We start from the raw sequence: 18136 nt of genomic DNA, 5'->3' as shown, positions 1-18136 counted from the left end.
AGCACATCCTGTGCAAGGTTAATTAAATGCCATGTTCGTAGACTGGCCGTAAATGACTTTTCCACTTACCAATCTGAGAGTTGGATCCGGAGTAGTCCATCGAAGCTCCGGCGCAAACACATTGCGCACAAACTGAGCGGCGGCCTAAAAACTTACAAGAGAGCAACCGTTAAGAAGCAGATTTAAGCATCTCATACTTTTAAATTTTCCATTTTTGGTAATCATATACCGCCTTGTGCCTCGATCAACTCATATTGCATCCCCTTGTGTTACAATATCTTTCACCACCATAACCTTTAATCTACGTATACATTTGTCGCGAATTACTCTCATAAGCAAACCAAACAGCAACATAGTGTATGCACTTATCAACCTAACCGCAGAATTTTACCTAAAAATCAGAGACTGCATCTTGAAAACAAGATGTGACTTTCTGTTAGTGGGTTACAGAAAGCAGCAGTATTTCAGATTTATCGACACACTAGTACAAGGACGGAGACTCCGTGGTAGAACGAAATGCTACTTTTAATTGCTTTTCCAGACTATTGTCTTTTAACCCTTAATAGGTCTCCTTCATATATTCCAGATCAGCCTTTGAGGTGTTAATCCCTGTCAGCAGGTTTTTTAAACGCAGATTGACACAATTCACGTCAATCCATCACCACCATTGTTAGAATACCGTCGCCTCCGTCAGTTTCTCCAACCCCCATTGCTTCAATGGGCCATCCGCACACCAAGTTTACTGATTGCGTACAAAGATCTGTAAGGTCTAAAGTCATGGGAGTGATTACGCACTATTCAGTAGGCATAAATTTTAGGCCTTTGATTAAAAATAATTAGCGTGACTGGTCTAATTCGCTCATTCTTAGTGATCATTTCTCCCTGTATATACTTCACGTCAATCGGTTACCGCGCGTATTTGAAAATTTTGCCCCTAATAATATATGCAATCCCATAAAAGACAAGAAGCTGTACAAAGTGGGTTTCTTTATGAAGGACAATTTGCAGAAATAAAATACGTACATTTGAAATAATTTGAAATACCCCATAGGTTTAAATGCCCTCATCTTCAACCGTATCTTTATCTACACTTCACCGTCTTGAAAGGATCTTGTCGTAGCGCTTTGCCTTCCTTCCTTATTTACATCCACTCTTTTAGGGCAAAATGCGGGTACGTTTTCTGTTTATAATGCATCAGCTTCTTGCAGCGTTCTCCTGCAAGGATAGATATTACTATAAAAGTGTGAAGTAACCGCACTAATTTAGTCCCAACAAATAAACGTCAGAAACTGTAATTTTTTAAGAGCAATCTGACGTATATTAAGCCTCATTCTTCTGTCATATCCATTCCTTATACCTTATACACTCAGAAACGGGCTTTTGTTAGGAATTTTCCTCACCATCCTTTAAATCACTTTTGTCACTTCTTATTAGTCCCTCCAGTTGCTATATTTGTAGCAGGTACTGAGGCTCTCTATATAAGGGTGTAATTTCTGCTTATCGTACGCATCTCTGACACGAATTTCTGCCATGTATTTCAACAGGTATGAAGGTCATTCTAAAGCAGTACTAAGACCATTTCAAAGACGCTATTACCCACATGTGTTGGGGAATAGTTTATTGCAAGCGTGTAGATAGGATTAGACGATGTGAGTTTGGTGACGGTGAGCCTAGCCGAAGGGTGATGACTGTGCAAGCTGTAGAGAGCGAACAGACCACCCACTCATATAAGCAATAAGATTCCGTGCTTTGATTTTTATAAATCAACAATTTTTGCATTTTCTAATACAAACTGACATCGCATTGGGAGCCATGGTCCTCTTTCTACGACGACATTTTTTAAAACTTCCCTTCGTTTGCTCCGGTATACTGGTCATCAGAATCGAGCGGGAATATTAGTCACCTAATCTCTGTGGTTTTGTTGTTCTTTTACCACCTCTTTTGTATTTACTGCCTCGAATTCTCACTGTACGGGCACGAGTAACACAATTAGGGCGCTGCGTATGTGGAATACTGGTAGCAAATGTGTTAAGTAAAGGTACTAATTCACAAAAGGTGTTTTGAGCGACAAAGAGAAAATTTTCACACCACCTTTGAGCTCATTTTATAGTACTTTCTGCAGCAGAAATTCGCACTTCCAGTGTCACCTGCAGTTGTACCTTGTTAATGCGAATCCCTTTACAGCGGTCACCTGAAGCTCGATTTGGGTCAATTGCTTCCAGAGCATTGAAACCAGTGATTGAGCATTTACTTGAAAATAAGTGTTGGTAAAGCGATTTGGGTAATTCTGTTAAATCCTTTAAACCATCTAATGTGTGAGCTTTTGTTTGGGAAATTCCCGGCTGCAGCTCTGATGTTGTTTTCCCATCGCGTGTATTTGCATTCTTTTGGGGTCTCGTAACACCACGATGAACTTGTTTTAACATCCACGTGCTTAACTGAGTCTAAGCTTCGTTAGTCTTACACCAAAAGTCAAGCCCAAACTGTCTATAATATGCGATTTTTACTAAAGATAAATGGTCTTTTTGGATTTCTTTGCTGCAAATGGGAATTTTATTTGTGTAATCTTTACTAATTGAGGACAAAAATCCTCGAAAAGTGACTTAAACACTCATTCATGGTTTTTCTCTCAAACAATTATTCTAAACAGTAAACTGTTTAGGTAGCTTAAGTGGATTGATCGAGTGCATATATGTTTAGTAAAAAGTTTATTTGTATCAACTTGTAAAATGAAAATAATTATTTGAGGATTCCGCAGAAATTTCATATTCTACTAAATTGATTATTTGCATGTTTCATTTACAATTGATTCTTTTGTGGGATGCATAGCAAATGGACTGCTTGAGCAATTGAATTTACTTCTAGGGCTTCAAATTACGGTAAGTGGATAGTAGCATCCTTGAGGATTTCCCTGGTAAAAAAAGCGACTTTGCATGCCAAGCTATCCTTGTTACAGAAGAATAAGTGGTGGTAATACAGTGGGGTTCCCGGATCTGTGTGCCCTTTTGCACAGATCTTATGTTCATCTTAAATGCTTCTCCACACTTGAAGTGTCCAACTAAAGTCGAGTTTAATGAAGCTCCTGGTCCTACATAACTTTCTAAAATAAATGTTCTACCTACCTGTTTAGCGCCTCAAGGCTTCCTGAAGTCTAAATAAGGCATAATACTCAGGAGAAATATGTATATTTGCCAAAGAGTAGGACTTCAGGCTACTGGCATGGCTCAAATGCCTCCCTACTTGACAAAAGTACAATGGCAGAGACCTAAATTGGTCCCTTTACCAAGGCTGAGGCTTAAACAACTAATGTATTGCACATGTTTATGCATTTGAAGCGTTAATGGCGCATCCCTACAGTAGCTAAACGAAACAACCAAGAAGTGAAAAGTAGATGCTATTTCCTATCATAAAAGGAGGATTAATCAACTGGTAATTAGCGATTTCACTCACAAAACCCGTGCTGAAGAGACCTTTTTAAACAAATTTTGGTCACCTGAGTGTCCCCACTGCATCCATTTATGACGAAAAAGTGCATTCAGAGGAGAGAATAAAACCCACTTGTTGGGAGTGGTACGAGTTAGATTAACAAAACTGTTCTATAGGTCTGTTGCTCTGTTCTAATCACATTTGCATGCATGATTTGCTAAAAAATTCGTAATATTTTCCACCTTTTGCATCAACCTCCAAAAATTGCATTCTAACTTGTGAGGTAAATCTCCCAGTACTTGTAAACAGCAATTTGATCTTTAAAAACTTTACTGATAAAAAATTTATGTTATTTAAAGTTGAAAGAAGAATGTCACCGCACTTCGATCCGGATATGGATGCGCAGGCCTTGGAAAAGGCTATGAAGGGATTAGGTGAATCTTGAAAAGATCCATGTTTATCAACCTCTCTCCCAACATCTTCACTTTTTGGCATTTTTATACGCTATTCATGAATGATGAAGGGTACTTTCAACACCGAATGGCAAGCATGTTATCCACTATTCCATAATTTTTTTGATAGAAAAACAGGCATTCCCAGAAAAGCAAACTGGTTTTTTAACCACTTTCCTTACATGCTATGCGGTTCAGTAACTAAGTATTTTTAGTCTTCAGCAGATAGAAGTGAAACAAAATTAGTAAGAAGCTTTGCTCTCCTGCAAGAAACAATAGTCACAACGTGACTCACTCCTGAAAGCGCTCTTGATGTGACATTTTTTCCTTATTTTCTCCTCCGTTTTGTATTAGGAACCGATGAAAATGTCATAATTGACATTCTGGGCAATCGAACGGTTGAACAAAGACAGAAGATTGCCGATGTCTACAAAGCGTGCTACGGAAGAGTGAGTATTATATCTCCAGTAAAACTATTAGAGGACCTTACCTACCGATAAAAAAAGGTGGATTTTAATGGGGTTTATGAAAATTTAATCGCCAGCTTGAGGTAGATTGTATGGTTGACCTTGGTTTCGGATTTCTAGGCGAAAATTCATATTACAAAAGCAGGAGATTGTCTGCAGAATTGCCAGATATCTCATCATGCAATAGGAACCCCACAATAGGCAAACTTATAACCTAACGAGCTGTGAAAACGGAGGGATAAGGTCAACACTGACTTGAAGCCATTTGGGTCACTGAATCTCCTTAAGTGGGCATTATTGTTACGATCCACTGGTGCGTGAGGTCCGAGATATCAAACAAAAGAGATAAACTGAGCATCACAGCCAAAGTAATTGAGAACATGATAACTGTGCTCAAATTAACTGAATAGAGTGCTCAGTCATAGGAATGGTCTCATTCTTACGGATTTCATGCTATTTTGACTGGTCTTCACCTTTTTGTGGTGTCTGACCATAATGTGAACCAATGAGGAAGGAGTCAGCGAGGGCTCTGTGAGATGCTTCTAGAATGTTCAAAAAGGGCAAACTGCTGAAATTCGATGTAGAAACACATTTTATCATGGGCTGTGAGTAACTTCAACACGTCTTTCTGAGGCCTGAATTGCTGTCCTCTCGTTTCGCAACTTCGCCCTAGTATTTTGTATTCCCCGCAGAATATAAAAATAGCTTTTTCAAAGAAATGAGACGTGAGGTCTAAAATTCGCCATATCATGGAAAGTCATTTTTACCTAAATAACTACCATTACACCTCTTAGGTTATAGAAACCGAATATGCTCTACGCTTTTTCAATATTTAAGGGTATCACTACACACATCATAGCTCAGGATGAATGCGCTACATTAAATATAGCAGAGATAATGTGCAAATCTCTACTGACAGCCACTGCCAATTCCATGCAGCGAATATTTTAGTGCATGCGTTTGTGTTGTATTATCCTCGTCACCAGAAAACGCAGATTACATTCGTTTAGAAGGTTTGCTTCCCGTGCCTGAGAGGTAAATCAACCATCGATAATTGAGCAATCATAAGAATTTAAAAAGCCAGACATCTAATTCCTCTTTTATCGTCTGGGACACAAGTCAGCACACACGTCACACATTTGTGACATCTGGTCCAGTGTCATGTATATGCAACACTGTCAGTAAACGTGCTAACAAAATATCTTTCCCTCCTGATTTTACATTATTTTACAGGATCTCTTAAGCCGTCTAAAGAAAGAGCTCTCAGGCAAGTTTCGGAAGGTGGTCTTGGCTTCCTTCTTCGATAGACCACACCTCCACGCTTATGCCCTATTCAAAGCCATGGCTGGTATGGGGACAAAGGAGAGGGTCATTATTCAAGTCGTCTGCACCTCCAACAATGCCGACATTGCTGATCTGCGTGACGCTTACGAAGAAGGTATGCAGTCAACACTCCCTACTTTTATCCCACATGGAATAAAGCAAATTAAGAAAAAGTTGTGGTTGAATGAAGGTCTAGGTTCTTCAATCACGAGCCGGTAATGCTGCCATAAAAATTACGACTAATGGGGATTACATGTGATTCAAAATTCGTACTAATTTTGATGCAGTACATTGCAGTGGCGTGGTGTAAGTCGTAAAATCTATCTGTTTGCAAGTCTTCTGAAGTGTCAGCTCCCTAAGCCTCATTTTGTGTTCTGCAGTACTAACTTTTTTGTCTTAAACAATCCCATTAAGGACTTTTAGTTAAATCTGCTTGATGCGAATCAAATCCTTGTCTGGTTCATGAGACAGATTTGTTCGTGTTCTACAGTTGCTTATTAAACTTTTGTATCTGGCACTTGGAGAAGGTGGGAGAAAGGAATATAGCAACTGAACACGTCGCCTAGGGATGGTTCTGACTACTTACTCTGAGGAAGAGCCTCTAATGCTGGTAGTAATGAGGAGACGGGTGCTGTCGTAGATGCATTAAAACAAGCGCAGATTAATAAGTCTTATTAGAAACAATAGCAGTAATGAGGCAATTCTTTTTAACCTACTCTTGGCTAGAAAGCAGAAGTCATGAAGGCTTCTGGGTAAATTAGTTCCACCCAAATGCCATACCATATTAGGTGGCAATAAGACAGTAGGACCATTCATCTGTTCTTCACATATTTTACTTCCTGAAAACGTTCCTTTGGAGAAGGATTGTATGCTGACTGACTTACTTATGAATAGGAGTAGCTTCTTTTATAACAACTTCTGTTACACGAACAAACTAGTCCCATGCGATCCACTTAGCAACCCACATGTGTGTTTCTAAGGCGCCACTTCGCCGCCAAAACACTGTACTTGCCTTGTTTATGAGGCATTGTAGGTCGGAATCAGTGATACGGCAGAAATAACTTCTTTCTTTATACGAGACAATGCAATACCTCAAACCTCTCAATGTCCCAACACTTACCCTTGCGAAGAACCCGCTGCAGGTATCAGGGTGGACGGGTGGTTTTTCTTCATTTACCACCCTATTAGCTAATACTGTAGCATTGCCATAAAACAATCACACACAGAATAGATTGCACAGCTGTGAAGGAAAAGCGAGAAGGAAACAGAACTGAAGCGTTGAAAAATTTGCTGCCAGTTTCTGCGTCTCGTTGAGAAAGAACGTGTCACCAATCCCTTTTACTAGTTCGAGCAATTTACTTCTCTACATAATTCCCTTGACATAACCAAATGGTTGGCCTTTTTTTAAACATTTGCCATCGTGTTGTGGATTTTCGAAAAGAATGAGCTACTCCCACTCCTCCGTCCACTGTCCGACCTATTGATGGCAGCCACAATAAGGCGTTGAAATTTTCACATCTACATCCTAAATGCACACGCAATGATTTCGTATGTCGATACCATTTTTGAATAGGAAGAAGACGGAAAGTTGCCTGTGATCTACTCAATTTTTGCTACCACAACCTCGGAGGTTGTGTTATGTAACTTGGCAACAAACTAGAAGTATTTCCTCTCAAAACGAGAATAGCACCACACTCATTTTACCGTTTTAAAATCAAGCAATCTGTTCGGAATATCATACAGTGTAGCTATTTAAAATAAATAGACACCACGATATTAAATATAAGATCTTCCATATGTCCCTGTCAGAAATTAATTTTTATGTCCCTGAACCTGGATCTTGTTGGGAATCTATCCAAACTAAGCAACAGCCGAAGACTTTGAAATAGAAGTAATCAAAAGAGTGCAGCATGTGCGCACTTAATGGAGGACTTTCTAATGGATACCGCCGAAGACAGGGCGTGGTTTTAGCCTCACTCATTTCCAGTATTTGACTGACCCTGGCCCTATAGTGAAGATTGTCCCACTTGGTGTATACATACGTGATCTCAGCTAATAAAGGAGGATTGTGCTAAAACACCATGTTTTAGAATGATTAGGGATTAGCCATAGTGTTAAAGAGGTGTTACTGCAATCTACTGCAATGATCAAATTCCTGTTCAAAGTTATTGACTCTAAAACCTTCACTTTTATATCCGTCTTATCAGTTTATTGGCAAAAACTGTCTACAGAAAAGGATTTTTCGGTTGCTTTCAATACAGATTCTGCATATCCACGTAAAAGCTGCCTTTTAGGTAAGGCCAGACAAAAAACCAAAATGAATAGACGAAACATATGAGGCCATTCTCCGTAATTGCGTATTCACAAAGTACATAACGAGTTGCTGTGAAATGATCGAAACATAACTACGCCGCCCACTTCTTATTCAAACATATTTCTACTCTGTTAAGGAAATGAATATTATGCATCTTTTCTTGAGTTTTGGTGCTTTTGCATTGTGGTGCCATTAAACAATATCAAAAGAGATCTTCGCAGGGCTATAAGCCCAAAAATTGTTCTAAATCAGCCAACACTTTAAATACCTAAAACTATGACGCCATTATCACAAATTAACTGAGTGGTGGTTCTTTTTTAAGCTGTCTTGGTGCTTAATCTTCAAATACTCCCTTTTGCTCTTAAAAAGAGATGCTTTTCATTCTTTTTTGCAGATTGTTGTTTGCTAAACTGTCTCAGAGCTCTGACATCTTAATAAGTCGCACCAGCATAAGGAGACCCATTAACTACGGAAAATGGTGTTAAATAGTGTTAAAAAGCCTACTGATGTATTTTCCGTTTTAGTTCTCGTGGCGAAAAAGGAAAACCGTAAGTTGCTTGGCCTCAGAATTTTCAGATGCTTTATTAAACTTTCATTTAGGCGTCATCTTTTCTCCATTTGGCACTAAAATACTGGAAAATACATTCAGTCACTACTCTTTTTTCCTTCTTTTATTGAGAAGCAATGAAGGAACTTCGCATTTATATTATATGCGAGAAAACATGTATAAATTTTTTTGCGAATCAGCTAGTAACTTGTGCTTTTTTTCTTCAGCACTGCGCCGAAATATTGAAAAGGACATTCGGAATGACTTGAGCGGTGACTTTGAAAAATTTATCGTGGCCTTGTTACAGGGCATCAGGCAGCAAGGCGTCGACCAGTTAGCAGCTGAAGCCGATGCGGATGCGTTGTACTCTGCTGGAGAAGAGTACGTCCTTTGAAAAGTACTTTTGCCGTTTTCTTTCTCAATGCCGTGGACTTACCAGTGGGATTAGTTACTAATCCATTTGCTACTAATTTGTTTTAAGTAAAAGAGCCTCGTCGGGCTCATTTGAGTTTGTTAAGCCGAGTTTATCGTGGTTTCTGCATTAATTATTTTATACCTTACGAAGAAAACTTGGGACTGATGAAGAAGTTTTTACAAGAATATTTGCAAGACGGAGCTACAAGACAATTCGTCTGCTGGACGAACTTTACTTCCAAGTACGTAGTGGTTCTGAATCCACATCAGTTAGTCGCATACACGTAGGTAGTTCCAAGGAGATAGTATTTAAAACACTAATTTCCATTAATCACCATCTGTCTGGATTCATAAAACTTTTTTCATGGTTATGATTTGCATGTGTTTTGAAGAAATGCACTGCATTTTGAAAATGATTTGCTTAGTGAACTGCGCAAATAACTAATAATTTGGGCTTTTAACCACAAGGAATAGTTTGACACCTTCTTTTCTTTACTTATTTTCTTATCTTCAGAAAACTGGACATGATATTCTGCATGCCATTGAAAAAGAGCTCTCTGGTGATTTCAAAGACGCGGTCAAAACTGTTGGTAGATACACTGGAAATTTATTAACTTCTCTGTTTAAAAGACGCTGGAAGGCAAAATTTGACAGTTGTTTTTCCAGTTAAAACAGCTATCAAAAAGGAGGAATGCATTGCAGACATGATTCGGGATTCAATGAAAGGTGTGGGGACTAGCGACGACGATCTAATTCGCCTCATATTGGCCTACGCAGAGGCAAGTTTTATTCAGTAGAGCCTCGTTTGTATCATTAATTACTGTTTCTATAACAATTTTTATTCGAATTTTTACATTCTTTAGGAAAATATGGCCGAAATTAAGGCGATATTTGAGGCGAAAAATGGTAAAACGTTGGAGGATTGGATCAAGAGTGATGCCCATGGTGATTATTCCCGTTTCCTCTTGACTGTTGTTGGCAGATATTAGAACTCGCCTTTAATCTAAAGTGAATATTTCTAAACGCGTATTTATGCCTCTTATCCCAAATTGGGTTTATTTTACCAGCAAACATGATTTTCAAACATTTTTTTATCCATAGAACTTAATACATTTGTCATTTTCGCGAAGCTAAAGTGTCAGAAGTAATTTTATTTAGGAAAATGGTAATTAGACGAATTTAAATTAACATAACGTGAATAACATCTCCATCGTTGAGATTCTGTTTATAGAAGTTGAATTTACCAAACTCGAATAAACAGAACAACTGGTATGATGGTGTGTGTGGTCCGTTGGTATTTAATTGACCGGGAAAAGGATAAAAATACCACTTGGCGCTTTGGACCTGCACTTCCTGAATAGGTGACATTTAGTCGAAGCTTAGTGGATTTTGGTAAATTCGGTGCCCAGGCGTCATCTGGATTCGTCCCCAAAAGTCATAATAAGGAAGGAGAACAGCGATGGTTGTGAATTATTTTAGGCACTTGCGCTGGAAGCCGAATGATGCCGTGAGGTAGGCGCATATCCTACGCCATTTGCATTTTGAGGAACATTGGGAAGAAGACACTTAGGGTATTGGAATGTGATGTAAATTTTTTGATTGTAAATCTACACTGACCCTTTCTTGGAGATCGGCAGTTATTCGCTGGAATCTGGTCTTCCCCCATCAGCAGTTGCTGTACAGAACTCGAAATTAAAGGTGGGCTAGAGGACGACCACCGCAGATCGGTCATCCACAACAGATGTCTTCCTTTCACAAAACTTGGATTCACCAATTAGGGGATGCAATCTGGGTCGTTCCACTCTTATGTCGAGTTCGTTCACCACTGTCACCAGCTAGTCAATGGAGTGTCTGAGAGAAGGCACTCACTGCGAATGGCTGAGTCTGTAGACTCGGTGTAGATAAAATCAAGTGAACCATGAGCACATTTGGCAATGCCTCCTATCTTCAAGGCAATTAACAATTGAAGCGACACCACATTTGAATAATGTGACAACTGCCACGATGCTTATGCAAGGGCAAGATCGATGCCTGGACAACATTAAGGTAAGAATAGGGTTGCAGGTAGAAGTATATGTAAAATATTAGCGTCGTAAAGATACTTCAAAGCACGCCTGTTGTCAAAAGATTCTGCATTAAAGCATATTTTGCTTTTGCATTGCAACCGGAGCATACAATGCACCTGTAGGGCGTCATCAAGCCTTAAACAGTGCAAAACTAGTGAATCCTCTCCATCTTCCTGATGTAGCTAAAAGGGAAACAAAACCCTGGCTACGATGGAATCTCCAAAATTTGTCAATAATGTTAGAATCAAATGTCATCTCTTCTCCTTGCAAGTTAAATGACTGCCGTTCCTGCTTTGTGGACGGTTCTAAAGCATTTACCAGGTGGTAATGCCAGGATGGACGCCCAAGGAAGGAAGTGGACCTAAATGTGTGCACAACAGCAAGGGCACGTCAGTCTTCGTTAGTACGTCTTCTGCCTTGAGAGGTTATGACATTGATCTTGCAAAGTTTGTTTATCAGTGCTATTTCTTATCTCACATCGATACGACATTTTACGACTTTATAGAGGAAGCAGGACGCTAAGGTACTTTTAAAGGCCTCATGATCCAAATGAGCCTGAAAGGCGCCTTATAATAAACGCACAAACGGCCCGAAAAACTAGTGTCATGATGAGTAGAGCCGCACACTGAAAGCGCGAAGACCAAATTGCAAGAGGGCAAGTGGACGTATGGAATCAGATACAATGTAGTATTTTAATTGTTTGTTTAACTCTCGGATTCGCTATTAAACCTCCGTTGGAGGGCTTGGCCTCCAGACTATGCCAGCAGTCACAAGCCCATCGTACGTCAATACTACATATTCCACCCCAGTGTTATGTCTTCCTTCGTCTTCAGAGAGGTCTTGGAGAGCTAAATAGTCACAAACTGGTAAAGTTCTGCAAAAGAGATTCAAACAAACTACTAGTCAGCAGACAGATTGTGAAGAGGTTAGACTTGAACGAACCATTCAAAAGCCTCATCACTAATGTGCGAAAATATTCACTCATTTGGGTGTTTAATAAATTGCAATGTCTATTTTAAGATGTAATCAAGAATTCTAGACAATATTTGATCTGTAATTACTTTTAAATGATACTAAGAGAAGTTCTTTAGTAATAAATTTATTAAATGGGCAAAACAAATGACAGCCGATAATCAAACTAGTCTATTAAATTACTTCATTTATTAACTAAGTTAATTTATTGCTTAAGTACTCTTCATCACTGCATTACCTAGGACTTTAAGAATCACATTTTTCTCGTTCAAGTAAGCAGAGTTCCATTAAAAATTTGCATCCGTAGGGCGGTGCAAACAGCTATAAAGGTTAACTTTAAACTGTCAAACTATGATTAGTGGGCACAGATTTAATTTGCCTTAAATTCTGCCTGTTACTTGAAACCGACGATGCGAAACATCTCGGGAGTGACCCTACAAGTGGGTCCATGGTTTATCACAGTAGAAGTGATTCATAGTTGCCCCAGTGACCTCAAGCTGATTATTTTATTGGTAAATTACCACAAAATATAACTATCAATAAGTAACAGATCTAAGTAATTTCGCCTATACGGTTTTGGTGAAGAGATGAAACTACATGAAAGATGCTCGGAGATGTAGGGAGATGCTCTAGACATAGCACCAAGGTAGAGGATGAAATTAGGGTGACTAGCGGGCTCGCAAAATTAAAAATACATCCAATAAAGTTCAGCCCATTTCTAGACCTCACTCTTCTGCTTCAACATCAACGACCCTTCTGATGAGGTCAGGATAGCCACGTGATAGGCTCGGAGATGAGGGTGGGGGAATGTTGCATATTAGCATTAGTACACGCGATATAGCTGGTGAGAGCTCTTGATGATTGAGTTCTGTGCATCGCGGACGAGTTCAATTGGAGGTTTGTGTCAAAGGTTGGTCGATGATCTACACCGAGCATGCACGGCGTACCAGCTGTTTTGTCCACTAACATCTACAATTAGGTGGCTTAAAAAATTTTTTCTTCTTTGATTATTATATAGAAGGTAAATCTTTGGTTAGAGTCACTGCTGGTTCATTGCTTTGTATACTCCCTTCATTAGCCTTAATTTTACTACAAACCAAATTCGAAATTAGCCGGAATTGGACACCAGTTTATCCCTTCTGAAATGAATTGGTGTAGATTTAGCACTCCACATCAGACACTTTCCTGCTCTGACGTTTGGGTTTATTAAACGGCCAAAGAGATAGGGGCTGTTCAACACTTGGATCAGATTTGCAGCTCCCCGAGGCGTAATAACCAACCCACTGCCAATGTGAAAGCAGGCTTGATTGATAGTCTAAATAACAGCTTTAAGGTAATCACCCATGCCACCGAAACGAAAGGAAACGCGTAGAAAACTAAATTTAACCTCCTGTTAAAAATAACACCAATTTTTGACATCTCAACAGAAGACAAAGCTATGATGATTATTGTCTCTGAATGGAAAATTAGCTACTTTTCATGCCGTCAAATCACACTCCTCCGTTGCACTGATGGGAAAACATGGAAGTGTTAATTAAAGGCGTCACAAGCTAAACATAAATTCAAGCTGTTGAACTCAGAAAAATTTTTGGGTTTGGCTGATGAAAGCGCAAATATTTTAATGATGATATGTCTGTTTTGGACGCTAATTTATTGTGCTGAACGATTTTTAATAAAAATTTTGTTTTAACCTACATGCCTTGTAAGTTGACTACTGAAAACTGTCATCTTTAACCCACGTTGGATATTATTCCTTGCCAATTTTTCTTATTTTTAAGTATTTTTTATACAATAAGAGTAGAAAGATATTCCACAATCTCGTGCCAATTTTATAGCAAAAGTCAAATAACCGCCGCATGATCTGCACATTAATTATTCCATTGAATAAGCACCATCACAATTAGTAGTCCATTTCCAACAAGGCGGAAATTGGCTTTGAATTACCCTTTTATGCAATTCTCATGTCTACAAGATTGGTGAAAATTGGACTTTTTGTAACCTCCGTTTCTGTCTCACTTTTACTTTTCACTTGTGTCTTTTGTAGTCTATGTGGTTGTCAAAAGCTAGTCTTATGCGGGGGCGATGTCGTCAACAGGTACGGTGGATAAGGAGAGACAAGGTAATATCCCTCTCCTTTCCCTCCTACCCCACACCCTAAACCGGTGTCTGAGGTCTTCAGCTGTCCTGCAGGAAAAAGAGTAGGATCTGATTTTCGACTGATTGACTAGCCATGACTGTTTCTTACAAGGACATTTCTCACAGCCGTAATGGTTTTTTCATTTTTAGAAAGCGAAGGGTTTCGTCTACCGTGAACTGCACCTGAAACAAGTATAACCTTCCAAGGGTGGCGCAGCTCATACCTTAAAGGTCTGCCCATGGATCGTTTGGGAATAATCAAGGAAACATTTGTTCACTTAATTTTGGGACGCAAAAGCGCAACAGCCATTTTTCATCACAAATCAGCTAGGGAGCAAATGATATGAAAACGGTGTACTTACAGAACGCATTTGAATGGGGTGAGGAAAATAATAGTCCTGGCGGCTCACTGCCGTCTGTTAGGGTGTATGGATAAGCTTCACTTACACGGAAACTTTTGCGAATTTCTTTGCGCAATTAATGTAAATTTGTCAATAGCAGCACGTACTTCTTCATTATTGTCAAAGTTGAGGACTCTTCCCTAAAGTGATCAAAACACTTTCGAGTGGTCCGCTCTGAAATTGGACCTCCTTTAAGTGTTAAACAAATGTTGCAAAAAGCTCTTTTTTATTCTAGAAACTAGTTAAACTCGGTTTTTGAAGCAGGCAAATTCGAATTACGCCTATCGGATTCAATTCATATTTTACAACATAAATATAGGGTAAAAGTGGCAAAGTACAGGTACATTGACACACGTTCATGCGCTACAATGTATTACATAAGCCTCTACCAACTATAAATAGCCATTACAGCGGGCTACGCCAAAAAAAAAAAATGGCCTAAACTTTTTGGCCACCTGACAACTTAGTTGGATGTGCACACACATGACCTCGGTGGTCGGGGCTTCAATGTGGGAGCTTGTTGATGCCTATCATCATACGCATCGCGCTAGAGTTAAATAAAGACTACCCTGTAAATGCGTGCATTGGCTTTAGGGGGCCCGTTAAGGAGCGTTTCGCAGTGGCAAATTTTCTCATTTGTGGTCCCTTTATGGAAAAATGTTAGTTTCAAAGGCCAGTTGTCCTTTTAGAAATTATACAACTAGTTTCTTTATGCTACTACTTTGTCGCTACTCCGACATCTCAGAGTATACTATCAAATATTACTCTTTTATGTTGTTCATCCGTTCATTTGCATATTTGGACAGCGCTCTCACTCAAGGTCGATAAATAACTTTAAATCTCTGATATGGTACATTCAAATTAAACACTTTTCTTTCCGCATACTTTACTTTCTCTTTTTATAGCTTTTATCACCTTTAGGTGATTTTTTTTTGCTGCGATTTGCAACATATCGAAGAAGTTCCTTTTGAGCAATGAATAAGTTGGCTGAAAATCTCTAATGAATTTGAAAATGAGCCCCTACAAAATGAACTCATTGGTGGGTGTTGATACAAGAGATGTTGTAGGCTAGGCTTATTTTGGAAATGGACTATTTGAGAGGACTGACATCAGAGTTGATACCTGATGTCTGGTTAAATGTAAGCGCTAACAGCTGTAGCAAGTGTCAAAAAAAGTGCCTATTGAAGACTGTGAAATGCGTCAGTGAAATAAGAAGGTCCCTCCTTGAAATGCGTGATCAAATTTAAATCTGTTTATCACGGCATACCACTTTTACATCACATTGGTTGGTCTTAAAATGATGAGATCTGAAGTTGTTCGACTGTCGTGTCATAGTTTGACAAAGCTGCATCAACCTTCGCTTATTTGAGTCTTAACTGCTTTGTAATTAATAGTCACATTGCACATCCTAGAAAATTAGAAGTGAAAGGACACGGCACTTCTTTGTAAGGCTTGGACCAACGACCATGGCTCGGGTGGCGCCATTTGAAGACGGATGCAAACTCCGGAAGTCCGTCCTCATTGACGCCATTGCTGGTGTTGACCTTTCCACACAGGGTGTGCGCATTTACCATCGTCAATTGGTCCACTGCCTCAATACCGATCTCCTTTTGTCCATTTTGGTATGTTAGGCAGTGGGCTGACTTCTTCCAGGGGATAAATCATAAATGAGTATACATTGAGGATACACATGAACTGTCAATAATCTCGTGAGCCTTACTGTTAAGAGTGTGAATAAGTAAATCTTTGTGGCGCTAATGCTCGTCTTACCTAGGGTGCATTACCATGTATACGCTGGCCACTTCTGATGTACTTTCTGCAAATTCTTGATTGTGTTTTGGCGTCATCAACAAATTTTACCACAAACAGTTTCTTTTTTATATTTGGGAGTTAGATTTACTACATCGCACTGGACGTGGCCAATGAATCTTTGTAAAACGGAGTGTTTTTGGATGCTTTGAAAATGGAAAAGCTGTAAGATATGCGTCACCTTTTAGCCTGTTTTGGTAACTCTATTTGGTCATCTAACTCGAAGAAATAAACATCTTATGGGCAACCGGAAATACTGCAATTGTCTGAGATGAATTTGCGCCGCCTCCGATGTACGTTTTATAGTGATTTGGTTCTTTTTATTGTAAGGACTCTTTATTCTCCGCAGGCCAAATATCCACTTGACGTCATGGTTAGCAGACCACGCCTAGGGACTCCCAAACCCTCTAATCTTTTGTATTGCTGTCTCACTAGAGCTGCAGAGGAAACTGAAGACTCCACATTAGTGGGTGGAGCAGAAGACTCCGTCCGATGCGGTATCGAACGTTTTGGTGGTTAATATCTATTGTATTTTACTAAATTTGTAGATTTTCACTGCGATTGAGTTAAAGCATCATATACCTTTGGGGAGAAGCAACAGACCTCACTGAAAGGCACAAAGTTGCGCCCGTAACTTACCCTGGAGGCAAATACAAGATAAAAAGCTAATCTTTTCCGCCAAGGTCAGCCCAGCAGATAACGTGGGATCCAAGACCACCTATCGACTTGTGCAGTATTTCCCTCCTGACGCAAATTACCATTTTCTTCGACCTCATCTTGTAATTTACTAGTTTTCACTTGACTACCTTGCTGCGATCAAAGCCAAAAAAGGACTCCGGGGAGAGTTGGGAATGAAACGTCAAAGAATAAGCAGACTTACCGAATGTTTCGATAGTGTCTGTAAGGTGCGCTTAACTAGGCGGGCTCTTCGACCTCAATGGGTTCTACTTCCACCAGACTGTATAACTCTCTGACGAAGGTGTGCCAGACCTTCTGTACTCCAACAACATTTTTAGACCATAAGGATTCTCTTGGCTTTCCCATCCTTTTGCTGGATTTTACGACTATTGTTCGACTCCTTTCGTTAAACACTTTAACTGTCCAACCCACTTTAATCGCCATTAGTAAATCCCGCCCGTGTTTTATCCAATTACTCCAAGTCACACAATCTTTTTGCCCTTTTGTTTTGCAAGAAAAACAAAAAAAAGGATGGTTTAGCTTGAATAATGAGGACCATGCAATAAGCCAAATGCGTTTAATCTATAATTATGACTGAGGTGACTCGGAGCAATCCAGCCAGTTGTGACCAGTTTGTCGTTGTCCTTAGGGTGACACTAAACATGTCGTTTGCTACTGACTCATTTCACTCTCAACCTCGGTCTTGAAACGGGTCGATGATCCCTGAATGAAGCTTTCAACTGAGTTTCATCCTCTTTCAAGCAACTAACTATTTGTCGGTCGCATGAGGCAAATAAAAAAGGAGGCCTATGACCGACTTGCAGGAATATCCCCGCTTACCCACCTCCCCCAAAAAACTCTGAGTTCACCAAGTTCTTAGAGGAAAACGCTTTTAGAGATTGCCTTGATAACAAGATTCTCAGTGGATATAGTCTATCCACTCCTAAATTGCTCCATTTATTAACTGTACCACTGAATAAGCAGCTTCATTTAGGGCCTAGCACTTTTGCTATCCAGTGTTGCAAAATGATGCATTTGAGGGGAAGTAATATAAACACACAAAGACTGGTGAAATTGGATCTGTGCGATTCCACAGTGCCAATGACCTTCATGTAAACACGTTAGGTGTGT

The 18136-nt window shown here is 39.5% G+C and overlaps 2 protein-coding genes across 2 annotated transcripts; both read left to right on the top strand. All coding sequences in view use genetic code 11, as the record gives it.

Annotated features, from left to right (window-relative positions):
- Positions 1-3796: 3796 nt before the first annotated feature.
- EGR_05233 (Annexin A7) lies at positions 3797-9912 on the top strand (the record flags this gene model as incomplete). The annotated part of the gene is made up of 8 exons (XM_024494482.1): positions 3797-3860; positions 4233-4327; positions 5579-5864; positions 8757-8910; positions 9095-9185; positions 9458-9533; positions 9610-9736; positions 9807-9912. The coding sequence occupies 8 exons, from the start codon at positions 3797-3799 to the stop codon at positions 9910-9912; spliced, it is 999 nt and encodes a 332-aa protein (XP_024351103.1).
- Positions 9913-16325: 6413 nt separating this feature from the next.
- EGR_05232 (hypothetical protein) lies at positions 16326-17603 on the top strand (the record flags this gene model as incomplete). Its single annotated transcript, XM_024494481.1, has 2 exons — positions 16326-16407; positions 17344-17603. 2 exons carry the CDS (start codon positions 16326-16328, stop codon positions 17601-17603), a joined length of 342 nt encoding a protein of 113 aa, XP_024351102.1.
- Positions 17604-18136: the final 533 nt, after the last annotated feature.

The sequence above is a fragment of the Echinococcus granulosus genome, assembly GCF_000524195.1.
Source record: "Echinococcus granulosus chromosome Unknown EG_S00037, whole genome shotgun sequence".
NCBI classification, from domain to species: Eukaryota; Metazoa; Platyhelminthes; class Cestoda; order Cyclophyllidea; family Taeniidae; genus Echinococcus; species Echinococcus granulosus.
Note: the sequence above shows the minus strand (reverse complement) of the source record. Positions and strands in the feature narration are given on the sequence as shown.